The 23,692-nt window shown below is 37.6% G+C and overlaps 2 protein-coding genes across 4 annotated transcripts; both read left to right on the forward strand.

Moving 5' to 3' along the window:
- The first annotated feature begins 6,516 nt into the window (after positions 1-6,516).
- LOC126596131 (paired amphipathic helix protein Sin3-like 4) lies at positions 6,517-15,967 on the forward strand. 3 transcript variants are annotated; one of them, XM_050262618.1, is made up of 25 exons: positions 6,517-6,776; positions 6,886-6,943; positions 7,060-7,195; positions 7,712-7,876; positions 7,973-8,162; positions 8,244-8,342; positions 8,435-8,596; positions 8,704-8,968; positions 9,389-9,525; positions 9,625-9,700; positions 9,777-9,806; positions 10,033-10,310; positions 10,408-10,562; positions 10,911-11,038; positions 11,181-11,435; positions 11,649-12,344; positions 12,483-12,553; positions 13,274-13,924; positions 14,181-14,284; positions 14,360-14,498; positions 14,592-14,744; positions 14,836-14,999; positions 15,088-15,196; positions 15,363-15,546; positions 15,671-15,967. In XM_050262618.1, the coding sequence occupies exons 3-24, from the start codon at positions 7,122-7,124 to the stop codon at positions 15,513-15,515; spliced, it is 4,254 nt and encodes a 1,417-aa protein (XP_050118575.1). In that variant the 5' UTR covers positions 6,517-6,776; positions 6,886-6,943; positions 7,060-7,121; the 3' UTR covers positions 15,516-15,546; positions 15,671-15,967. The 3 variants fall into 3 exon arrangements, with proteins under 3 accessions (XP_050118575.1, XP_050118578.1, XP_050118579.1); XM_050262621.1 differs by having other exon boundaries at positions 15,674-15,967; XM_050262622.1 differs by lacking the exon at positions 9,777-9,806.
- Positions 15,968-17,248: 1,281 nt separating this feature from the next.
- Positions 17,249-20,739, forward strand: LOC126596138 (pyruvate dehydrogenase E1 component subunit alpha, mitochondrial). Its single transcript, XM_050262629.1, has 8 exons — positions 17,249-18,069; positions 18,162-18,241; positions 18,450-18,527; positions 19,459-19,554; positions 19,661-19,732; positions 19,941-19,994; positions 20,134-20,199; positions 20,350-20,739. Exons 1-8 carry the CDS (start codon positions 17,358-17,360, stop codon positions 20,392-20,394), a joined length of 1,203 nt encoding a protein of 400 aa, XP_050118586.1. The 5' UTR covers positions 17,249-17,357; the 3' UTR covers positions 20,395-20,739.
- Positions 20,740-23,692: the final 2,953 nt, after the last annotated feature.

Genomic DNA, 23,692 nt, shown 5'->3' on the forward strand with positions numbered 1-23,692 from the left:
AATGCATCAGATGACATAGTTGACCAAAAAAGGGTAGATCTTGAGACCAATACTAATATAATTGCCTTAACTTTAACAAATTTTGACTAATACTGTCGTTATTTTAGGACATGTGAGCTCCTGTTTCATATGAATCCTAAGATATATCTTATGGTAGACTAAGCTATTAACTGAAATAATCCATGTTACACTGAAGCACAATTATTTCGCAAAATCATTAAATTTAAAAAAAAAAATCCCACGTGACACTTTCCGTCTTCTTCCCCTACTGTCTTTCTTCTCCATGCATATCCTTGTCCTCTCTCCATCTCTCTCTCGATTGTTCACTCCCCTTCTCTCCTCTTGTGTTATTTATTTCTTTTCGCATATGAGAAAATGAGAGGGTCAGTTTCAAAATTTTTACCGTCGTCATCGAAAAATTTCATATAAAAAAAGGTTCACACGTTCAAGAAGAAGGGAATCCCAATTTTCGAAACCACACAATCTCAAAAAAAAAAAAATAAATAAAATTGTGCTTTGTTATTAACTGAGTTTGAATATTATTGATAAGAGTTTGGATGAAATTGGATGTGTAAAGTTATTAGGGTTTTATGCAATTGGATTTGTTGGGTTTAGTTTAGATATTCGATGAGGGGACTAAATTTTGCAGATGGAAGGGATTCAATATGACGTGAAACTTTCTTCTTCTTTTTTTATTTTTTCTTTGTTTTATCAATTAGTATTTTATTTTCGTATAAGAGAAATTATTTAAGTTGATAACTTAGAGCTCGTTTGGATGTGCTTTTAAAATGACTGAAAGCGCTTTTAGAGAAAATATTTTTGAGTTCTAAAAGCACTTTAAGTGCTTTCTACAAGAAGCACCAGTTATGTGCTTCTCACATGAAGCACTTTAAGTGCTTTTCCAGAATTTACTAACATTTTTACCAAGGATAGTTTTCAAAAGTATTTTCACCAAAAGCGCTTTCAGTTATTTTAAAAACATATCCAAATGAGCTCTTAATTTACCACAAAATTAATCTGAAAATTATTATGAAAAAATGTAAGATCCCACATCGCCCAGGGGTGAGGATCTTGTAAGCCTTATATGTATATTCTTATATCTACCTAGCACGAGGCCTTTTGGGAACTCATTGGCTTCGGGTTCTATCTTAACTCTGAAGTTAAGCGAGTTCGCGCGAGAGCAATCCCATGATGGGTGACCCACTAGGAAGTTCTTGTGTGAGTTCCCAGAAACAAAACTATGAGGGCGTGGTTGGGATCTAAAGCGGACAATATCGTGTTACGGCGGAGTCAAGCCCGAGATATGGTGGGGGCCTGGACGGGAATGTGACAATTTGGTATCAGAGTCAATCTCTGGCCGGAAGTGTGCCGACGAGGACGTCGGGCCCCTAAGGGGGGTGGATTGTAAGATCCCACATCGCCCAGGGGTGAGGATCATGTAAGCCTTATATATATATTCTCATATCTACCTAGCATGAGGTCTTTTAGGAACTCACTGACTTCAGGTTTTATCGAAACTCCGAAGTTAAGCGAGTTTGCTCAAGAGCAATCCCATTATGGGTGATCCACTGGGAAGTTTTCGTGTGAGTTCTCAAAAACAAAACCGTGAAGGCGTGGTCGAAGCTCAAAACGGACAATATCGTGCTACAGCAGAATCGAACCCGAAATGTGATGGGGCCTGGGCAGGATGTGACAAAAAAAATCTCACGGATCCTCAAAATAGAGAATATTGGTGCCATTATTTAAGGGTGCAGCCTGTAACTTTAATTAGTTGGGCCATTATTTAAGAATATTGGTGCTGAATCACGATTTATGTTGTCATTTTAAGTTGCTGTCATTTGGACTTTTTATGTCCTAATAAAATTCCAAACGATGAATAATGTTCCAAAATCTAATCAGATGCAAGGTCCACTAGCTGTTGATTCGAAATACCTGTGGATTTTAAAATATCTTTATGTGCAGCTTTGTCTATTGCTCATTAGCTAAGGAAAAAAAAAACTTGGAAACCTTGAATCTTAAATAACTTGGAACTAGTTACACGTACTATCTTCAGATAGTAGGTGATATATTATTAGTAAAAGATGATTTAGCTCAATAAATACGAGCTCTTGTACTTCTAGTTTATTGAGATATATGTATTTAATTTTATTCCATTTGTCAATTTAATTAGAAAAAATTTGACACTGAATCATCTTATTAGTCGAACAAAAATGGATGAGTAAAAGGCATCATTAGCCACTATATATAAATAATTACAAATTAAAAGAACTGATACTAGTCATTAACATTAGTTATACATAATGAGTTGGGTGAAAAACCTATTAGTGACTAATAAATATCAGCGGACTAATAGCATCGTTAAGAACTTTTATATTCATTTTACAAAATCTCCATGACAAATACTTGATGAGCATGGATATATGCAAACATGTGTGTGTGTGTGTATACAATATACAATATATATATATATATATATATATATATATATATATATATATATATATGGGGACAAAGAAAGGAGATAGATAAGATCATAAGAAGTAGCCAACTAGGCTAGCTTGAGAGAGAGAGAGAGAGAGAGAGAGAGAGAGAGAGAGAGAGAGGAGATGGAGAGATCAACGATCGAACTAAAATGTAAGTGGATATATTGGATATTGGACGCCTGTGCATGGACTGCATGGTGTGGTGTGTGGTCCATGCATGCATGCTGTGCATGCAAGGGGCAGTAGCGGCCATATTGTTTGGCTGAGAGGTGAGGCAGACCCCATCTGAGAGAGAACCATTGTCCTTGGATGATAACTTGGGATTGCTCGGCGGCCCTTCACATGGGCTGGCAGGCCAAAATATAGACCAAGACCATCGATATCGACTTTTCTTCCAATCTATTAATCCATCCATCGCATGTCGTTTCTTCCATTCCATGTGTTTTGTGTTTTCCTTGTCACAGACGACAATCTCATATGCAGCGGGAATTTTGTACGAACTAGAATGATAGGCCAAGTCGATTGAACAGTTTATATGGACCATATATGTTTATTTTCTTGTTTGGCTTGATTGGTATTTAGGAATTAGGAGGCATCAGATCATATAGGGCAATGCTTCGCCACAAAAACATTCTCCACTTTGTTGTCACAATATACACACATACATACATATATATATATATACATATATACGTACATATAAGGGAAGGGTTTATAACCACATCAAGTACGTGTGGAAATGCGGTAGAATTTCATGTCAAGTTTGCTCCCTTATCCAAGTGTTCGAACCACAAATGACAAAAATACTAGTGATTAATTCCTTATTGAAAGCTTTGGAATCGGATGTGTGTCATTTGGCTATGGCCAAGAATGAGCCAAATGCTCTTAGCTTTTTAGGGAGGATTAGTCCTATCATTCTTAGTGTGGGAGCTTTTTAGGGAGGATTAGTCCTATCATTCTTAGTGTGGGGTACCTCAAACAGTATAAGACATTGTCAAGCATAGTATAGGACGAAAATAAGTCATTGTGAAACATATTATAGGACGAATACTTGATTTATTATAATTTCAGCTGAATCAATAATAACACACTTGGGAGTTTGATTTCACATGTTAGCTAAATTTATACAATTGATCAAATAATTGTGCCATATTAAAATTAGGACTTCACGAAAGCGAAAGCTGTGCATGGACGTCCACTATTGACTTAAAAGACTTGAGGGTCTTGCCTCCCTATGATTAGGAATCGGAACAATATGTTAATAATTCCACATGGAGGATGAAACACAAGGACAACAATCATCCACTGATTTTGGCTGCATATCTAACAGCATTTAAAAAAAAAAAATGTCAAAATGTTCAAATCAATACTAACAGTCAAAAAACATAACAACAATGCTTTCCAAGTTTAATCTAATATGAATGACATGGTTTTCTACCCCTCACTCTTGCAATTGCTGCCAAAATTGACGGCAGCTTCAAATAATTTATTTTAATTGATTATTAAATACATTTTATTATTATTATTATTATTTATTTAATAAATTTATTATAATAAATAAATAATAAAATAATAGCTCAATTTGACATGTCGGATGAAAAACAAAACTTTGAAAGATGTCAAAGTGCCACATAGGCTATTAAATTTAAATTTTATGCTTAAATTGACATCTTATTTGGAAATATTCTAATCAGCGAACGTTCTTAATTCATTAATATTTTTTTTTCGAAAAAAAATCAGTTGGACTGCGAAGACTTGTTGGACTTGTTCCGTATGCCATGGAGTTAAAGCCTATAGGTACTGCCCATAAGAAAAAAAGAAAACTAATGAAAAGGGTTTGAAAACTTTGAGTTTTAATGATAAGGACAAAATAAAGGGTAAAGTGAATAGTACCAGGATTGACTTTTTAATGTAAAAATGTGGTTTTTCGTTAAAGTAAACAGTACCGGGTGCTTTTCGTTAAAGTTTCCTAAGAAAAATGGGGCTTCTCACTGTGCGAAGAGTCCAAAATATGGGCTAGGCTTCTTAACTATCTGAATGCGGAATGTAGCTGTATAGCCCAGCCTACAATGAACTTAGACAAAACGCGTATCACCTTTGCTCTCGAGATTATTTGTTTGAATCACCTTTGCGCTCAAGATTATGAAAAGTTGAAAACTCTTATTGCTCGTTTGAATGTGTTTTTAAAATAATTAAAAATATTTTTTATGAAAATGTTTTTAAAATCAATTCTTAGTAAAAATCCAAATGAATTCTGAAAAAACATACTTACAACGTCCTTTGCAATGAAAAGAGATTACAACAGCACATCATGGTCTCAGCGTGTTGAAACTATTATTGTTGAGTTGTATCAATCAAATACATACTTACAACGTCATTAAGGAAAAATTTACTTATTTCGAATGAGTATCGAAATAAATTCGATTATGTCTTCCCTTGCATTTACAATCACATACATAGAAAAAACAAGTATATTTCCACATTGCAATATGTAATCTTGTACTTTAAAAAAAAAAATCATAAATTAGATTCATTAAAAAGCAGTTGATCCGTATACTCATTCTAATATTGACTTCTCGATTCCAAATAAATAAACATATAAAGAATGGGTTTCAAAGTCCATTGGGCCTCTTGGTTAATCCATGACTTTCTTATTGGGCTTTATCCAATTGCCCAATTTGGGCCTTCTTTTCAGTGTCAGATTTGGACCAAGACAGCAAGTCTTACTTCACATGCCAATAGTCAACTGCGTAGTTGAGTTCGGTTTGGATCCTAGGACCCTGTTTGGATGCCATAGCTTCCGCTTAAAACCAAAGCGTCACAACTTGAGCTCAGCCAGCCCATCTCAGTTTTCAAAAGTCAAATTGCAGTCACGTCATTATCTATCTTTTTTTCTTCATCTACATCAATATGTATTCCAATGGTTGATATATTCGGAAATATTTGGATCTACGCTTATTTTCTACTTCCAAAAGCATTTCATCATTTACTGCACCCCACTTTAAACTAATTTAAATTGAGAACTACATCCACTTTTACGAGTACACGTGGTAAAAATCCCTTATGGTAATGTCATCACTTAGCTAAAATACTATGGGAAGGAGAATCCATTAAATTTAAACACGGTCAAATGGCAAAAACAAGTCCACGTTTCTTCCATAGTGAGAATTCTAATTTATTGTTACTTTTAGAACACAATCAAATAAAAGCCAGCAAAAGACAATAAAACAACTTGATAAGCATGTAAGCGCGTGCAGAGAGACTAGTCATTTTGTGATTTCCAACACGTATAATGAAAACAGACAATTTCAAGTCAGAGCAAAAAAAAAAAAAAAAAAAAAAAAAAGAGAATCCAAATATGACAAACAAATAAAAGCCAGCAAAGGACGATAAAATCACTTGATACGCGCTTAAGCGCGCGCTCAGAGATTAGTCATTGAACAATTTCCAACACGTGTAACAAAAACGGACAATTTCAAGGCTAAGCTAAAAAAACAAAATAAAAATTGATTACAAAGCTATATTACATTATTAGTCTCTCACAATCAATTTGTTAGACGCAATATCATGATCAAAAATCATGATCTAGAAAAAACCCACTTCCATTTGCTACAACCACTCACAGGTTCACACCAAACCAGCAGCACCCATAAATCAAAATCTATCAAAAATTAAAATTAAAAAAAAAAAAAAATTCTGCGGCCTTTGCCCAAACCCTAAATCCCCAAAAAGCAAAGCATGCCCAAAATCAATTCAAAATCCCTTTGACGCATTTACCCCCAACACCTCCACTCAATCACTCAAATTGCCACTACCCCTTTGCGATTAGTCCATGCTTTGAGTAGTTAATCACCTCCTAATCGATACCCAAATCCCTAATTTTTCATGACGTGGAAGAGAGTTAACCGCCTAAAGCCGGTAAAACCATCCCTAATGTGACCGGAAAATTAACCCCAATGTTTTTTCCTTGTCTCTGTAGGAGGAGAGAGCGGCGTTTATATTTATATCCCTAATATTATATAAACCACATTTTCTTAAACTCATCCTCTTCTCTCCCTCTCTCTATTTTCTCTCTGTTTTTTTCTGTTTGTTTCTCGAGAAAGATAAAAAAGAAAAAAAAAAAACATAAGGGGAGAAGTTTTATAATTTGGCTTCGTCTTCCCTCGCTGCGCCTTCAGAGAATCACAACAATATCCGCAGCGAAAGGTTTCGTCTGCGTTTTTTGTTCGGAGTTGGGAGAAGAGCTCGTTGCGGAAGAAGACTTCGGCTGTTTGACGACTCGACGATCTCTTCGTAATCTTCGTTTCCTGATTTTCTCGGGAATATTTGAGAAAATTTTATCTGAGCATTGCTTTACCTTCAAGTAAATGTTAATTACTGTGTGGTTTTGTTTTGTGGTTAGGATTTTGGCGTCGGAGAGGTGATCTGCTCGGAGCTCTGGGATTGGAATTGTGGTGCTTGTATGTAGCTTTTCGTCGAGTTTTGCGTTTGAATTTTTGGTTTTTGGTTTTTGGTTTTAGATCTGCTCTGTGCTTGTTGCTTGTGTTTGAATGAGGGAGTTGGTGTTGAATCGCAGTTTGAAGCATGATTTGTGGCTGAGGAGAGGAAGAGTTGGCGGCGGCAGCGGCGACGACGGAGATGAAGAGGTCCAGAGACGACGTTTTTATGAGCTCGCAACTCAAGCGCCCCATGGTTTCCGCTCGAGGAGAGCCGTAAGTTCTTCATCTCCTTGTATTCTCTTCTCATTATTGTTTTAATTTTTGTTTTTGTATTAATTATTTTTTAACTCTCGTGTTTGATTATCGTAGAACATGCTTTTTAATTATGAGATTAAGTTGATTATTGGTCGAATTTGGTGACTTCGTGCTTGTTGATTTACTGCGTGTGCTTTTAATTTTAAAATTAAATGTTAATTTATCAGTTTGAGGCTACGAAATTAACCGGTTAAGCGTGACTTACCCAGAAAGATCAGTTTTTTGTTAGGTTTTTAGACCAATTATCTCTGAAAGTTTCAATCTTCCTCGGGTGTGGACTGAGGAGAAACTTAAATTTTAACTTATTACCCTTGTCATGTATGCGGATTTTCTTATCTTTCCTTTAATGAAAAACAAAATTTAAGATGGTGTTCAATTTTACATGAAAAAGTTGTTTTCTGGCGATTGATCTACTGGAAGAGTTTGGAATTTTGTTTATTAACTAATTAGTAAGTTTCTTTTTGTGCAATGAAGTTCTGGGCAACCCCAGATGATGGCAGCAGCAGCAGCAGCTTCCCAAAAACTAACAACAAATGATGCCTTAGCGTATCTAAAAGCGGTGAAGGATATATTTCAAGACAAGAACAGGGGAAAATACGAAGAATTTCTTGAAGTCATGAAAGACTTCAAGGCCACAAGGTTCGATCATGTTATATGCTATACTGAAATTTACTTGGTAATTTGCTTACGCGAGCATGTGTTTACTTGAGTTTTTTTGTGTTGTGTTGATTGTAGAATTGACACTGCGGGTGTGATAGAGAGGGTGAAGGATTTATTTAAAGGGCATCGAGAGCTAATATTAGGTTTCAATACCTTCTTGCCAAAGGGATATGAAATAACCCTCCCACTTGATGAAGACCAACAACCTCCTCAAAAGAAGCCTGTTGAATTTGAAGAAGCAATCAATTTCGTGAACAAAATTAAGGTCGGAACATCACTTTGTAGCTTAGTCTGGTGTTACTGGTTGCTTTAAAGTTTAGTAACCTAATGATTTCTCTACCTGCAGACACGATTTCAAGGCGACGACCATGTTTATAAATCTTTTTTAGACATTCTGAATATGTACAGAAAGGAAAACAAGTCCATCCAAGAGGTTTACCAGGAGGTGTGTTGATGCATCTTTTACATACCTTATTCCTTAATCTGATGCTGTTCGTTTATTTCATGTTCTAAAAAGTTCACTTTGAACTTCTGCAGGTTGCTGCACTTTTCCAAGACCACGCAGACTTGCTTGTGGAGTTTACTCACTTTTTACCTGATACTACAGGAACAGCCTCCATTCATCCACCTAATAGAAACTCAATGCTCCGTGATAGGAGCTCTGCGATGCCCACTATGCGGCAAATGCATGTGGACAAGGTTTTTTTTTTTCCTTCCATTCTCACTCTCTCACCCTTGTATTACTTATTTTTTTCATTCTGATGTCTCATTGTTTTTTATGCTAACATCTGGTTCATTGTTGCCAGAAAGAAAGGACCATGGGTTCTTATGCTGACCATGATCTCAGTGTTGACCGTCCTGATCCTGACCATGATAAAGCTCTAATGAAAGTGGACAAAGATCAAAGGTGGCGTGGCGAGAAGGAGAAGGAGAGGAGAGAAGACAGAGAAAGAAGAGAACAGGATGATAGGGATTTTGACCATGATGGCAGTAGAGACCTCAGTATGCAGCGTTTTTCTCACAAACGGAAATCTGCTCATAGGATTGAGGACACTGAACAATTGCAGCCAGGTGGGCAAGGCCTTGAAAATTTTGCAGCAAATCTCATTTCATCCTCTTATGATGATAAAAATTCTGCAAAGAGTGAGAATTATATGATATTTTTGAACTAATTTACATAACCATTGATGAAAGTTGGTTTTCATCAGGTAATTAATAAATTAATACGTTATAGCAATATATCTATCGACAAATTTGACTTGTTCCCATGTGCGTTTGTGTGTGCGTGATTTGGGGGTTGGGGGGGGGGGGTTAAGTAAAGACTGTCACACCTTGGACAGCTCAGTACTGTTGCATATACATAAGTTAAGATTTTTGTCAGTTTCAACTATATGATCAGTTGTTTGTGCACTTTTATTCTTTGATGAGCACTCTATTTGCCTGTTTGTTCTTCCTCCAGTAGCTTCTTTTACTCATTGTATGTCATCGCAGGTATGTATGGCCAGGAGTTTGCTTTCTGTGAGAAAGTGAAGGAGAAATTACGAAATCCTGAAGATTACCAGGAATTTTTGAAGTGCCTTCATATTTATAGCAAGGAAATTATTACACGCTCTGAATTGCAGTCTTTGGTAAGTTGTTTACTTGTAATACTGATATAAACTGTTATAATTTATTTACCTGTTAAAAGGAAATTTACAGAACACAATCTCTAATTTTGCTTTGTGTAGGTGGCTGATTTAATTGGAAGATATCCAGAACTTATGGATGGGTTCGATGATTTTTTGGCATGTTGTGAGAAGAAAGGTATTGTTCTAGTCTATTCTTTTACCTGCACTATATATGTGTGATTAACACTATCTAATTGAGTCCTGTCCTGCAGATGGGTTCCTTGCCGGTGTCATGAGTAAAAGTACGTAACATGATTTGTTCCCTTTTTTGTTCCATATAAGCTAGATCCTCCTCTTAGTTTATCATAAGAGTTCGGGCACTGGCATGGTCTTCAACAGAACCATTTTTTTCCCTTTTATTAATTTTTTTAAATTTGATCTGAGGGTTAGTTTGTAGTTTTTTTAATAAATATTTTGTACTTTGTCAATAGACTTGCAAACCAACTCTTAATTCTTAATTCATCACAGAATCCTTGTGGAATGAAGGACATTTACCCAGATCAGTGAAGGTAGAAGATAGGGATAGGGATAGAGATCGTGAAAGGGATGATGGGGTTAAAGATAGAGAGCATGAAACTCGAGAAAGAGATAGACTTGATAAAAATGGTGCCTTTGGAAATAAAGAAGTTGGAGGCCAGAAGAGTTTATTTACCAGCAAGGATAAATATTTGGCAAAACCCATTAACGAGCTTGACCTCTCCAACTGTGAGCGCTGCACTCCAAGTTATCGTCTCCTGCCAAAGAACGTATGTGGTGCTTTCTTAGACAGTTATCTAGTTTTCCTTTTTAAGGAGGTATTGATGCTTTTACTGATATTTCTAATTGTCTTTTCATGTCATGCAGTATCCAATACCTTCTGCTAGCCAAAGAACAGAGCTTGGTTCTGAAGTATTAAATGATCACTGGGTATCCGTTACTTCTGGAAGTGAGGATTACTCTTTTAAACACATGCGCAAAAACCAGTATGAAGAAAGCCTGTTTCGGTGTGAGGATGACAGGTTGGTCAAATATTTTTCAATATCAACCATTTTTTCCCCATTATTTATTTGTTTTCTAGCAACATTAACTCAAGGTGGTTGTACCCTACCCACCTCCCTCAAAATTGTATTTATTGTCATCGGTGATTAGGGTTCATGTTTCCATTTTTGCACTTTGGTAATGCTTATTTACAAACAGGGAACCTCTGTTTTTTGTTTTTGGCATCTGTCTTTCGAGAGGGAAAGATTTGTGTCATGCTGTTTATTTCTACTATTTGCCCTTATTGCGCCACCAAATTACCAATTGCTTGTAAAGATTTCCAGCTATTGACTTTGGCACTGGGTAATTCATTTTCTTATATTTCTTAGGTTTGAACTGGATATGTTGTTGGAGTCCGTGAATGTAACAACCAAGCGTGTGGAAGAGCTACTAGAAAAGGTCAACAACAATACGATTAAGATGGACAGTCCAATTCGTATTGAAGAACACTTCACAGGTTATATTCTTCACTTCACAGGTTATTATTTTAATGACTGAATTGAAGATACCTGCTTATGTAATGTAACCTCAGGTGTTGATTTTCTTTTTCTTGGGGATATATTTTTGATGGGACTTTTCCCTTGTCTCTTCTTTTCTAGCTCTGAACCTAAGGTGCATTGAGCGATTATATGGTGACCATGGGCTTGATGTGATGGATGTGTTGAGGAAAAATGCTCCACTAGCTTTGCCTGTCATATTGACCCGTTTGAAGCAAAAGCAAGAAGAGTGGGCAAGGTGTCGTTCGGATTTTAATAAAGTTTGGGCTGATATATATGCCAAGAACTATCACAAGTCACTTGATCATCGTAGCTTCTACTTTAAGCAACAAGACACCAAGAGCTTAAGCACAAAAGGTAATTTAAAAATTGCATCTTCTTTTTCCTTATTTTCTCTGACTGAGAGTTTTTAGTTTTACAAATTAATAATGGCAGCAAGCTTTCTCTTCCATTTTAGTATAGAATATTGAGATTCTGTATTCTTCCATTCTTTTGAAATTGCTCTTTCCACTTATGGATTTTATTGCTCGTTTCCACTTTCCTCTCATTGATGGGAACAAACTTTTGCAGCCTTGTTGGCAGAGATTAAAGAGATTAGTGAGAAGAAGCGGAAGGAAGATGATGTTCTTCTTGCTATTGCTGCTGGAAATAGACGACCGATTATTCCTAATTTGGAATTTGAGTACCCTGACCCAGAAATCCATGAAGATCTGTATCAACTCGTCAAATATTCTTGTGGAGAAGTTTGCACTACCGAACAATTGGATAAAGTTATGAAGATATGGACAACTTTTCTTGAACCAATACTTGGTGTTCCTACACGGCCTCAAGGTGCAGAGGATACTGAAGATGTTGTGAAATCAAAAAATCTTACCGTAAAGAGGGGTTCTGTGAGTCCGGGAGAGAGTGATGTTAGTCCTGATGCTGATGCTACTTTAACGAATTCCAAACAGTTAAATTCATCAAGAAATGGTGATGAAAGCATTCAGCCTGAACAGTCAAGTTCTTGCAGGACTTGGACAGTAAATGGGGCTAATGGGGTCAAAGAAGAAAGTTTGCTTGACATTGATCGTGCTGCATGTAAAGGTGATACTTTCTGCAATACCTCTCAACAAGGTAAAGTGCAGAGTAATACATCTACAGCTGATGAAACGTCTGGGGCTAGCAAACAAGACAATTTCAATGAACGATTAGTGAATTCTAATGTATCACTTGCCACTGGGTTGGAGCAAAGTAATGGAAGAACTAATTTAGAACACTCATCAGGTTTGTAGAACGTTCAAAACTACTGAAAATTTTTATTCGTACTACTTGGACGTATTGCTTTGTTATTTATTTATTTCATACTTTTCTTTCTGAAATTGCAACTAGATATCTGAAATCCTTTTTTTCGTTGGTTACTAGGGCATAGTCCTACTCCGTCCAGACCTGGTAATGGCACTGTTGATGTTGGGCTGGAGTTACCTTCATCAGAGGTATGGCTGGTACAGTGGTAAAACTTTGATGTTTTGAGAACCCTGGTTGATATTGGCAGTATGGGTTGTTGGTACATATTTGATGAAACTAATTTTGGTTAGTAGTTTGATTACTTATGGTGAAAGGGTAGTGAAAAAATAGCCAACTTTGCACATGTTGAACAATTAAGGTTAGATGGGAACAAAGAGAGTTTCCTGTAGTGTGTGTGTAATATTAATCTTGTAGAGGTTTTTGCACTGAATTTTGGAGCACTTTGTGTTGGGTGAGTTGATTCTTATCGTGAGTGTCTTTGGTAAAAGCTGAAAGATATGTAGTAACAAATGAAACAAAAGGTATGACACTTGCAGCTATATTTAGGGTTTATATAAATTTCCAACTACGTGGCAGTTTGCAACCTTGTACGTTGATTATGTTGAGATGATAAACTTGATATGGCATGTTGCTATCTTAAATGTATAGGTTAGATACATTGTAATCAGCTATTAGATAAATCTTGTGGATAAACATGCCATGGTATGTGGTCTACTTGTATATAGTAAGATATGTTCTAATATCAGCTTTTGATAAGTCAATTCAGTGATTGTATTTACTACTCATCAAATAGTGCTATAGCTGACAAACTGTATGCTAGTGGTCTTTGTGGTGGGTACTGGATATTATTTCTATATTGTCGCGATAAATATTTGCTGAACATATTTGTGTTCCTATTGATGTCATAGGTTGGTGATTCTACAAGACCAGGTATTTCCTCAAATGGAGCAATAGCAGAAGGCGCCAAAGGTCTCAGATATCTTGAAGAGTCTGCTAGGCACTTCAAGATTGAAAGAGAAGAAGGCGAAATATCTCCAAATGGAGATTTTGAGGAGGATAATTTTGCAAACTATAGAGAAGCTGGTTCGGAGGCCATTCAAAAATCAAAGCATGGTACTATCAGCAGGCAATATCAAGCCAGACATGGGGAAGAAGAAATATGTGCTGGAGAGACAGGTGGAGAAAATGAAGCTGATGCCGATGATGAAGGTGAGGAAAGTGCTCCGAGGTCATCGGAGGATAGCGAGAATGCCTCTGAGAATGGTGATGTTTCTGGAAGTGAGTCTGGTGACGGGGAGGAATGTTCTCGTGAAGAGCGTGAGGAAGATGGGGACAATGATGAGCACGATACTAAGGCCGAGAGTGAAGGTGAAGCTGAAGGGATGGCTGATGCCCATGATGTTGAAGGAGATGGAATATCTTTGCCTCTTTCAGAACGTTTTCTCCTGACCGTGAAGCCTCTTGCAAAGTATGTTCCTTCAGCTTTACATGACAAGGAGAAGGACTCTCGGATATTTTACGGAAATGATTCTTTCTATGTGCTATTCAGGCTTCACCAAGTAAGGTTAATTATTAAGACACGTACACACAAGCGTACGTGTGTATTGGTGCACAAGGACTTAAACTTAAGTACTTGTAGTTCAGCCATTAGATCATATATGGATCAGTGGGTCGTACTCGTATATATCTCAACTGTCCATATCTAATCTAATGGATGCAAGTACTTTGGTCAAAATATCGTTTTTTTTTTCCTTTGAATTTTGTAGATGGTGATGTTGATATATGTGTATCCCAACTGTTTCACTTATTTGATAGACATTATATGAGAGAATACAATCAGCAAAGATTAACTCATCATCTGCTGAGAGGAAGTGGCGGGCTGCTTCAAATGATTCGAGCCCTTCAGATTCTTATGCTAGGTAGTTTTTCTTTGGTCTCCTTGTTTGTTCACAACTAAGTGTATATATTTCCTAACTCCTTATTTTATGATACAGATTCATGAGTGCACTTTACAATTTACTTGACGGTTCTTCTGACAATACAAAATTTGAGGATGATTGTCGAGCCATCATTGGGACACAATCGTATCTTCTATTCACATTAGACAAGCTGATCTACAAACTCGTTAAGCAGGTTGGATGGCCGTACATTTTCTTTTTTCAAGTTTCTTTCCCATCTCCCTTTTTTGACCCCAGAAGTTTTGCTTCATTTCCTATTTTTTTTCAGCTCCAAACTGTTGCCAGTGATGAGATGGACAACAAACTTTTCCAGCTTTATGCATTTGAAAAATCAAGAAAACTGGGAAGATTTGTTGATGTGGTTTATCACGAAAATGCTCGTGTTCTTCTTTACGATGAGAACATTTATCGCATCGAATGTGTATGTCTCGTATGTTACATTCTAAGTTGTAATACTATCTACACTAATGGAATTTCAACTCTATCTATAATCACTATTTTCTTCGTTGCAGGCATCCTCTCCAACCCGGGTGTCTATTCAGCTTATGGATTTTGGGCATGATAAGCCCGAAATGACTGCTGTTTCCATGGACCCTAATTTTTCCGCATATCTGCATAATGAATTCCTGTCAGTTCTTCCTGACAAAAAAGAGAAGTCCGGGATCTTCTTGAAGAGGTATGTTTGCTATAGTTGGCAGTACGGAGTTTTTGAAGTTGAGTTGTCATGACTATTAATGCCTTGCTTTTTTTTTTTTTTTTTCCAGGAACAAACACAAGTATAATAGTGATGAATTGTCTGCAATCTGTGAGGCCATGGAAGGACTAAAAGTCGCCAATGGTCTGGAGTGTAAGATTGCTTGCCATTCATCCAAGGTACTACATTCACTCCTCTGCCTATATGTAGCTTGTTATTATTTTGGTGCATTACGACGATAAGTTTTGCATTAAATTGAGCCAGTCTCTGGATTTCCTTTCTATGATTAGGTCTTCTTTTCTGGCCTTTCTGCATCTGTTAATCATTTAAACTTTTGTGTGTTAGGTCTCGTACGTCTTAGATACAGAAGACTTTCTGTTTCGGACAAAGAAGAAAAGGAAAAGTTTGCACCAGAACGGTTCATGCCATAACCCGGCTAGGTCTCCTAATGGTTCTGGTAGAGTAGAGCGATTTCAGCGGTTGCTTTCGAGCTCATGATATGTCATCTTTTGACCATCAAGTAAATATGGTATGTGCTTCGTTTCTTAATAGCGGTGTCTGACACTTCTATCGTTTAGGTAGTGTTTTTTAGTTAATATAATTGAAAAAACCTTCTAACCATGTGTGATGCTGTTTACATCCTGTTTCTCCAGTAGCATTTTGCAAGCATTACATACCATGGCGCTGGAAACTCGAAAAATTTGAGACGCTGTGAGCGAAAAAGCTTTTGGTGGAATTACCTGTGTATTCTCATACATCCGTCTCTCCAACCTAATAAAGAATTTGAGGAGAGGATGACGGGGGTGCGGATCTTTAAGCCGCATTCATGTAAATAGAGGTAATTTGTGTTGTAAACTTGAGATGCATGGTCATTTTATTCATCAATTTTTTTTGTTAATCTTTCTTAATGTCGTATCGGAAGCTCTAATTAATTTTACGGTTGATACTTATATGCGTCGGTCATTAAAATTGCCGGACTGATTTGGCCAGGAGACCAGCCAGCCCGGTTTTTACTAGCTAATCGTTAATCTTCCATTTTTGGTCTGTATGTTTATCGTGTCGTCTTTAGTATCATTTGGTATGGAGGATTAGATTAGAACGGATAATTTCTTAATCTTGGAAGCGAATGATTTTTTGTTTTGTGGAATTAGAAGATGATTTGTTTTTTAAACAACGATATTATACTTACGCTTAAGAGATGGGAGAAATAATTTGGTATCGCCCAACATGGAGAAAACTCATCCCTTCTGATCCTGCAGTAATGGGAGAAGTTTTCTTCATGAGTAATTTATCTTCGTGATATGGTATTGGGCTGGGTGGGCTTTGTATTTGTCCATAATCCGTATTTACTATTTGCTTGAATCCGCAATGCACCGAATTGATCGAAAACCAAACATTGGTAAACCAACTTCATCTACATCAATGTCGGTTCTCAAAACTTCATTTCGACGACGTCGATTCGATAACCCAACATTATCACCGTCTAGTAATATTCAACTTAATTTGTAATTGAGATGTCTTTAAGTTCTGCTAGTCAACCATAATCGTTGTTTTCGTCTAATTTTCTCAATTGGATGATGAAAAATAAATAAATAAATAGTATGTGAGAATTTTATAGCCTTTGAGCTAAAGACTAAATAGACCATCATTTGTTTATTATCAACTCAAACAAATTATTGGCAAAATAAAGAAATAATAATAAGGCGCCCGCCCAGCCGCCGTTCAATATGCGTAGACCATATAATATCCACCCACCAAATCACCAAACCACATGTAGCGCATCTTTGCTTACTTCCACCAAACCCCATTTCGCATCTGCTACCAATACTTGTACGGAATATTTTACTCAAATACTCAAAATTAAGTTTTTCAGTGCAAATTAAATTAACGAACACCCACAAAAATAGATACAACTATAGACTCAGGAATATAAAATAAATAAAAGTTTAGATTTAGAAAGAAAATACTAAAGAAATCATTTGCTTAGACGGTATAATGTCACTGATAAAAAATAAACTCGTCAATTAATTCTAATTCAATTATAAACATTCACTTAATATAATTTATAAAATAATACCAAAATTATAAAGTCAAAAGAAATCACTCCGCCACAAAAAAACGGCAGCTTACGTTTTCACTAATAAAATACTTTTATACAAATGATGAAAAATAATATTATTTTTTTTTTAACATTTTAACACGCATATCCATCTCTTATACAACGACACGTGATATACAACTGTCAATCTCCCGAACTCTCCACAAACCCTTTTCATTTTTCTTTTACCGGTCTCTTAGCTCCCATCGTCTCAGACAGCCGGAACGATCCAACGGTCAGATATGGCTCTATCCCGCCTAGCCTCCTCCTCCTCTGGCTCCAATCTCCTGAGGCCCTTCGCCTCCGCCTTATCCCTCACCCCATCTCTCCGCCGTCCGATCTCATCCGCCGCCGATGACTCCACCACCCTCACGTTCGAGACCTCCCTCCCCTTCACCTCCCACAACTGTGAGCCGCCGTCGCGCACGCTCGAGACCACTCCCAAGGAGCTTATGACGTTCTTCCGCGACATGGCGTTGATGCGCCGGATGGAGATCGCAGCCGACTCGCTCTACAAGGCCAAGCTGATCCGAGGGTTTTGCCACCTGTACGACGGCCAGGAGGCCGTCGCCATCGGCATGGAGGCCGCGATTACCAAAAAGGACTGCATCATCACTGCGTACCGTGACCACTGCACCTTCCTCGGCCGCGGTGGGACCCTCCTGCAGGTTTTCGCCGAGCTCATGGGGCGCCAGGCTGGCTGCTCCAAGGGGAAAGGTGGGTCCATGCATTTCTACAAGAAGGACGCTGGATTCTATGGTGGCCACGGTATAGTCGGCGCTCAGATTCCGCTGGGATGTGGATTGGCTTTTGGGCAAAAGTACTCCAAGGACGAAACGGTGACGTTTGCTCTCTACGGTGACGGTGCAGCCAATCAAGGGCAGTTGTTCGAGGCGCTTAACATTTCTGCGCTTTGGGATCTGCCTGCGATTTTGGTCTGTGAGAATAATCACTGTAAGTAGATGTTTCTTCATGAACAAAAGATTGATCCAATGGATACTGTCAATTTACATATACTGAATGATTTGGATGTGCTTTTGATGCAGATGGAATGGGTACCGCCGAGTGGAGAGCAGCGAAGAGTCCCGCATATTACAAGCGTGGAGATTATGTTCCTGGCTTGAAGGTTAGATAGAATTTTTCAGTCTTGAATTTTACTGGTTTCCGCTTGTGCATTCTTTGAATTTCGTTAGCTAATTGAAGAAATGTTGGTTTTGTGATTGGTATAACATGCAAGTATTTGCAAAGAGTAGACGATTGTAGATGATAATCAGATTATTGTTTCTAGTAGGAGTTTATGCTCATTTAGCGAATGGTTTATGGCCAATCTTCAGGTGGATGGTATGGATGTGTTTGCCGTAAAGCAGGCATGCAAATTTGCCAAGGAGCATGCTCTGAAGAACGGACCCATTGTGAGTTATTCCTCCGTTGTTTGCTCTGACATGATTTTTTTAAAGTTCTTTGTGCAAACTATGGCAACATGATTTGATTTATTGTTAGGACATCTGCTTCACTGTTTTAGTTTATAGTCCCACGTATAGAAGCAAAACCTGATAGGTAGTGCGTATGTCAAATGACTTTTTGGGGGAGGACCCATAATTGATAATTCCTTTGTGATTGCAAATGCTGCCAGAGTAGGTTAAGCGTACATTAGATTGAAGCTACAATGAACTATCACGCATGTGATCTGTGAATTAATCTTGTGTATGAGGGAAATGTCTAAGCCGCCTCTAGTCCGGGGTCAGTTTGACAGTAAATGTATGACTGTGATTTTAGTTTTAGAAATTGCAACTCTGTTTTCAGACATTCCGAAATTTGACGCAGAATCCCTTTAGAATTCTAGTATAAACTTGGGTTACAGTTGCATGGACTCCGGTACTTTGTTGGGTAAGCAATGCATTTTCTACTTGAAGAGACCTTTTTAGCATTTGTACACCCTTTGTGGAAGTAAATAGAGATATAATGCTTTGGAAATGAAAAGGGGCATGAAATGAAATGTTTGGTCCAAGTATTACATTCTCCATTTTTCTAATTTGAAATTGTTCAGATACTTAGAGAAGCCTGTGTGGTTCATTGAGGAATTGTAACCTTCATTCAGACCCAGGGTTTTGTTTAGATCAAGCTTTGAACCGTAGAGATTAATTGGTCTTTTTGAAATGGTGTTCTGTGTGATATATGTGATATATGGAAGTCGTACAAGAGCTTTTTAGGCTTTGAATTGCATATTTGTTATTCATACAATCATGGAACTCATGTAACTATTTCAAGTGTTATAATTGTTGAATTTGCTGTTACTCTACATGATATTTTTTGCCTGACAATCTTCCTGATACTGGTGGTCAGATTCTTGAAATGGACACTTACAGGTACCATGGTCACTCTATGTCTGATCCTGGTAGCACCTACCGCACACGTGATGAGATTTCTGGCGTGAGACAGGTTTGATATGCATACTGAAATCCTTTCCCCCTTCCTTATTTTGGAGATTATGTGCCACAATTTTACAAGTGTCTTTTATAATTTTACTTTGTGATGCAATTTCTAGGAGCGTGATCCAATTGATAGAATAAGAAAGCTGATATTTGCTCATGATCTAGCTACTGAGAAGGATCTAAAGGTATCCTATTCAACTATACTGACTTCTGTATTAAATTTACTTTCATTTCTATTTTGATATAAAATTCCATAATTGAGGTTAAATGTTGGTTTATTGGTCCCGTTCCTGTTTCTCATCTTGCTGTCAGGGGATCGATCCCTGCTTGAATGCCATAAGGACTATGAGAAAAACGTATATGTATTTATCTCTTTCTCTACTCTTCGTTTAGGATATCGAGAAGGAAGTAAGAAAAGAAGTTGATGAAGCCATTGCTCAAGCCAAAGTAAGTGTAACTTTCTGCTGTCATTTGATTTCATTAGTTTATCTTTATTTTTATTTTTAAACGCGTGCTGCCGTATTTTTATTGTTACTAGATATCATTCTGTCACACTGTTTTTGATGTCTGTTGTTCCTGTTTTCAGGAAAGCCCGATGCCAGAACCCTCCGAACTCTTCACAAATATCTATGTGAAAGGCTATGGAACTGAGGTAATATTTTATCCCTTCCCTTGTATTTCACACACAGATAACACAATATGCTTTCTTACGTGACCATGTATTACTTACGTCCTCTTTGATTACGTTGTATGTGGATGTTACTTGCCCCGGTTGCAGCTAAAATCTCACGTTTAATTGCAGTCTTTTGGACCAGATAGGAAAGAAATCAGAACTGTACTTCCCTGAATCCAAAGCGGAAAGTTGCCGATGAGCGACCAAAGACTGTCCTTCGTCGACCCTGAAGGTCCTTTTGCTTTCACAATTGAACCACACCTTCCAATTTCCCGGAAAAGAGAAAAAAAATGAAACAATAAATGGTTCGAATCAAGATGGCCATCTCTTCCGAGCTGTACATTTTGATACTCGCCGTCGTTTTTGTATAGGATTATTGATTGTTCTCGCAAGTATTGAGGCCGAATTGTTGCATTCATGATATGTAGGTCTCGATGCTTGAGAGGTTACTGGTATTCGCGTTTGGAAATCTGCATCTTGTTTTCCCATTGCTCAATGCCATTTGATAGCGTCTGAGAATTGTTTTTTTCTCATTTCCAAGTTGTATTTGAAGCCTTGTTTTTTTTTTTTTTTTTTTTTTGGAAAAATACAGTACAAGAGTTACATCCAGAGCCGGTTATGGCAGTACATTATCCTCCACAAGTCAGTGACAATAGCTGGGGGAGTAACATCTCATAGACAATCTTGTTGCACCGAGAGACCAACCCGTGCAAGGCGATGAGCAACCAAGTTTGCTTGGCAACGAGTGCGGGTAATTTTACCTTCAGTGATTGAAAATATCTTCTACAATTTGCCCAATGAATGACAAATTTGGAGAGAAATCACACGACGCCTCCACAATCTGAAGTGAATTGCTTTCGAAAGAAATATATTGAAAACCCCTGTGAACTGCCCAAGACAAACCCGCCCTTAAGGCCACTGCTTCTGCATGGAGAGGAGAAAAAACATCCTCTTCCCTGCCGCATTTTGCTGACACAAAATTACCTGTTTCATCGCGGACAATGGCACCAAAACCGGCCACATTTCGTTCTACCGTAACCTAGCCCGAGAAGTTGTATTCAATCCGAAAGCAACTATTTCACTTGGTATGTTGGATGGATTCCACGCAGGCCATGAGTCCGTGGACGAAACGGACTTCGTTTTCCTGCGAATTGAGGATGAGGATGACTAGGTGGTGGTGGTGGTTGGGGAAGGGTGGAGACGGTGGGTGAAGTAATAATATGATGCAACTGACGGCGGGTGAATTAATAATATGATGCAATTTATGGTGAAATTGGTCATTGAATTTTATGGAATTATTGGGTTTTATTTTTTTATTTTTTTATTTTTTTACAAGAAACAATAGAATATTTTATGATTTATTAGATCATCTCCAAAGGAGATGTCCAATTCTAAGTGGAATGTAATGTAATCAAATTTGAAGGTAGGAGTAAGCTCCAACCGATATGTCATCCTATGTGGATTGACATATGAGAAAATGTGATGTCAAATAATTTTTAATTCTTGAGTTTCATTAATGCACTAATTATAGATCTTGAAAATTTATTTTTCATTGATTTCTTTATTTATAACAAAAATATATATTAGTTGGAAAAAGAGAAAATCTGACATTGCCACGTCCATCGGCGGAGCCACATTAAGGGCTAATCTGGGCTGTAGCCCAGGTAGCTTTTGGTAGAAAATAAAATTTTACATGTAATTTTTATTGATTTTCGAATGTAGCCCACTATATATTTAATATACATTTTTTGACATATCCTTCATAAATGCTTTTAATAAATCTACCTGATAAAATGATCATCCAATTAATTCCCAATTTATTTACTATCCATTTGAACAAATGATGTTGGGGAGTGCAACTATACACGAGCATTGGAGTGCGATGTGTAAATACGTTCCGCACTCTAGCTATGCCCGCCATAACTTTCCTCCTGAATTTCCTGAAATTTTTCTTATTGTAAGATGTTTCTGTTAAATGATTTTAGGTGGATTGCAGATCCATTGCTCAAACGGATTTACTGCTATGGTGGTGTTTAGGCAATTAATAATTTAATACCGAGTCATTGGTACGGGAACCAAATCTCTTTTGGATCCAATAAAATTGAGCATGTTGAGTAAAAGATTCGGACCGTTGAAATTTGATCCAATGGTTGCAATAAATATTAACTTTCAACGGTCCAGATCTTTTACTCAGCATACTCAATTTTATTGGATCTGGAGGTGATCCGGTTCCATAGGTAAGAGTAAGACTCACTACATAGGGAGAGGGGCCCTTGTATTAGTGGTCGTGAACGCCTCACTGGTAGTAAACCATCTGTACAAAGGTCAACGCCACACAAATTAGATTGTAAAACAGCAAAAGTCATTTATCATCTACTTGTATTATGGTACATGTAATCACGTCACACTTTTTCAATATCCTACAACGAGTATTTGATGTATGTAGAGCGTGTAATTACGTCACGTCTAGAGAATATAAAACGATCTCGAAATATACTAGAAAATCTCGTATATAGCTAGTTTGCCCTCGATGAGCTTGAGATCCCAAACCACATGTCAACAAGGTTCCGGAATCCGGCTCCTCTTCTCTCCTGTGTCTATCGATAACGGTCCAGGCCGAATAAAGCCATCACCAAATTATATGCATGACTGACGCTCTCTATGTGGATGAAGAAGAAGCGTTACAGCATTTGCAGAGGTTGACACTTGCCGCTTCTTGTTGCCAAATTGGAAAAGTTTGAAGGCCTCACGTAAGACGTTACCAAACAAAGGCAATGGATAAACATGAGCAAAAAACCGGCGACTCTGAGAAGGGAGACACGAAACACGCTTGTTTCACGGGAGAGTAAGTTGAAAAGAAGAAACAGTGCTAATTTCCACAGTTGGCAAATCCTCAAATACCCACGTGGCGTTGTTTATATTTGTGTCGTGTTCATGTCAATTAAGAGAGAATTACTGGAGTACTCGCTCGTTGCTAACTGTCCGCTCATGGAGAAAAACTCATGTTGGGACATTATAATCACGTCACATGCTAGACACCTTTCACAACATCATGAAACTTTCCATTTGTTTTGTTCTAGCCCGACCCGCGTTGGTTCCTTCAACCTCATGGAAAGCTGCCCTAATATAGCAGCTCTACAGATGTTTCTCTCCTATTTAAGGCAAACACAAGGATGACCCCCATTAGGATCCACCAAAATGAGTCCCCATGATATCGATGTGAATGGAGAAGTTCCGTATAAAATGAGTGTGATGTCTTAAATTCGAGTTGCAAAAAATTAGAAAAATTTATCAAAGCCCTTTACTTACTCCTCAATATAGTCTATGAGGATGTCCTTCTGCTACAACAAAGACTCATTGGTTTAACTGAATAACTAAATAAAATCGATGAACATTTCTCTTCGTCTCAGGTCGACGGATCTTCTCAATTCAAAGATCCCCTATATGGAATTAATAATATATTATTGTTCTT

The sequence above is a fragment of the Malus sylvestris genome, chromosome 13 (genome assembly GCF_916048215.2).
Source record: "Malus sylvestris chromosome 13, drMalSylv7.2, whole genome shotgun sequence".
Lineage (NCBI taxonomy): Eukaryota > Viridiplantae > Streptophyta > Magnoliopsida > Rosales > Rosaceae > Malus > Malus sylvestris.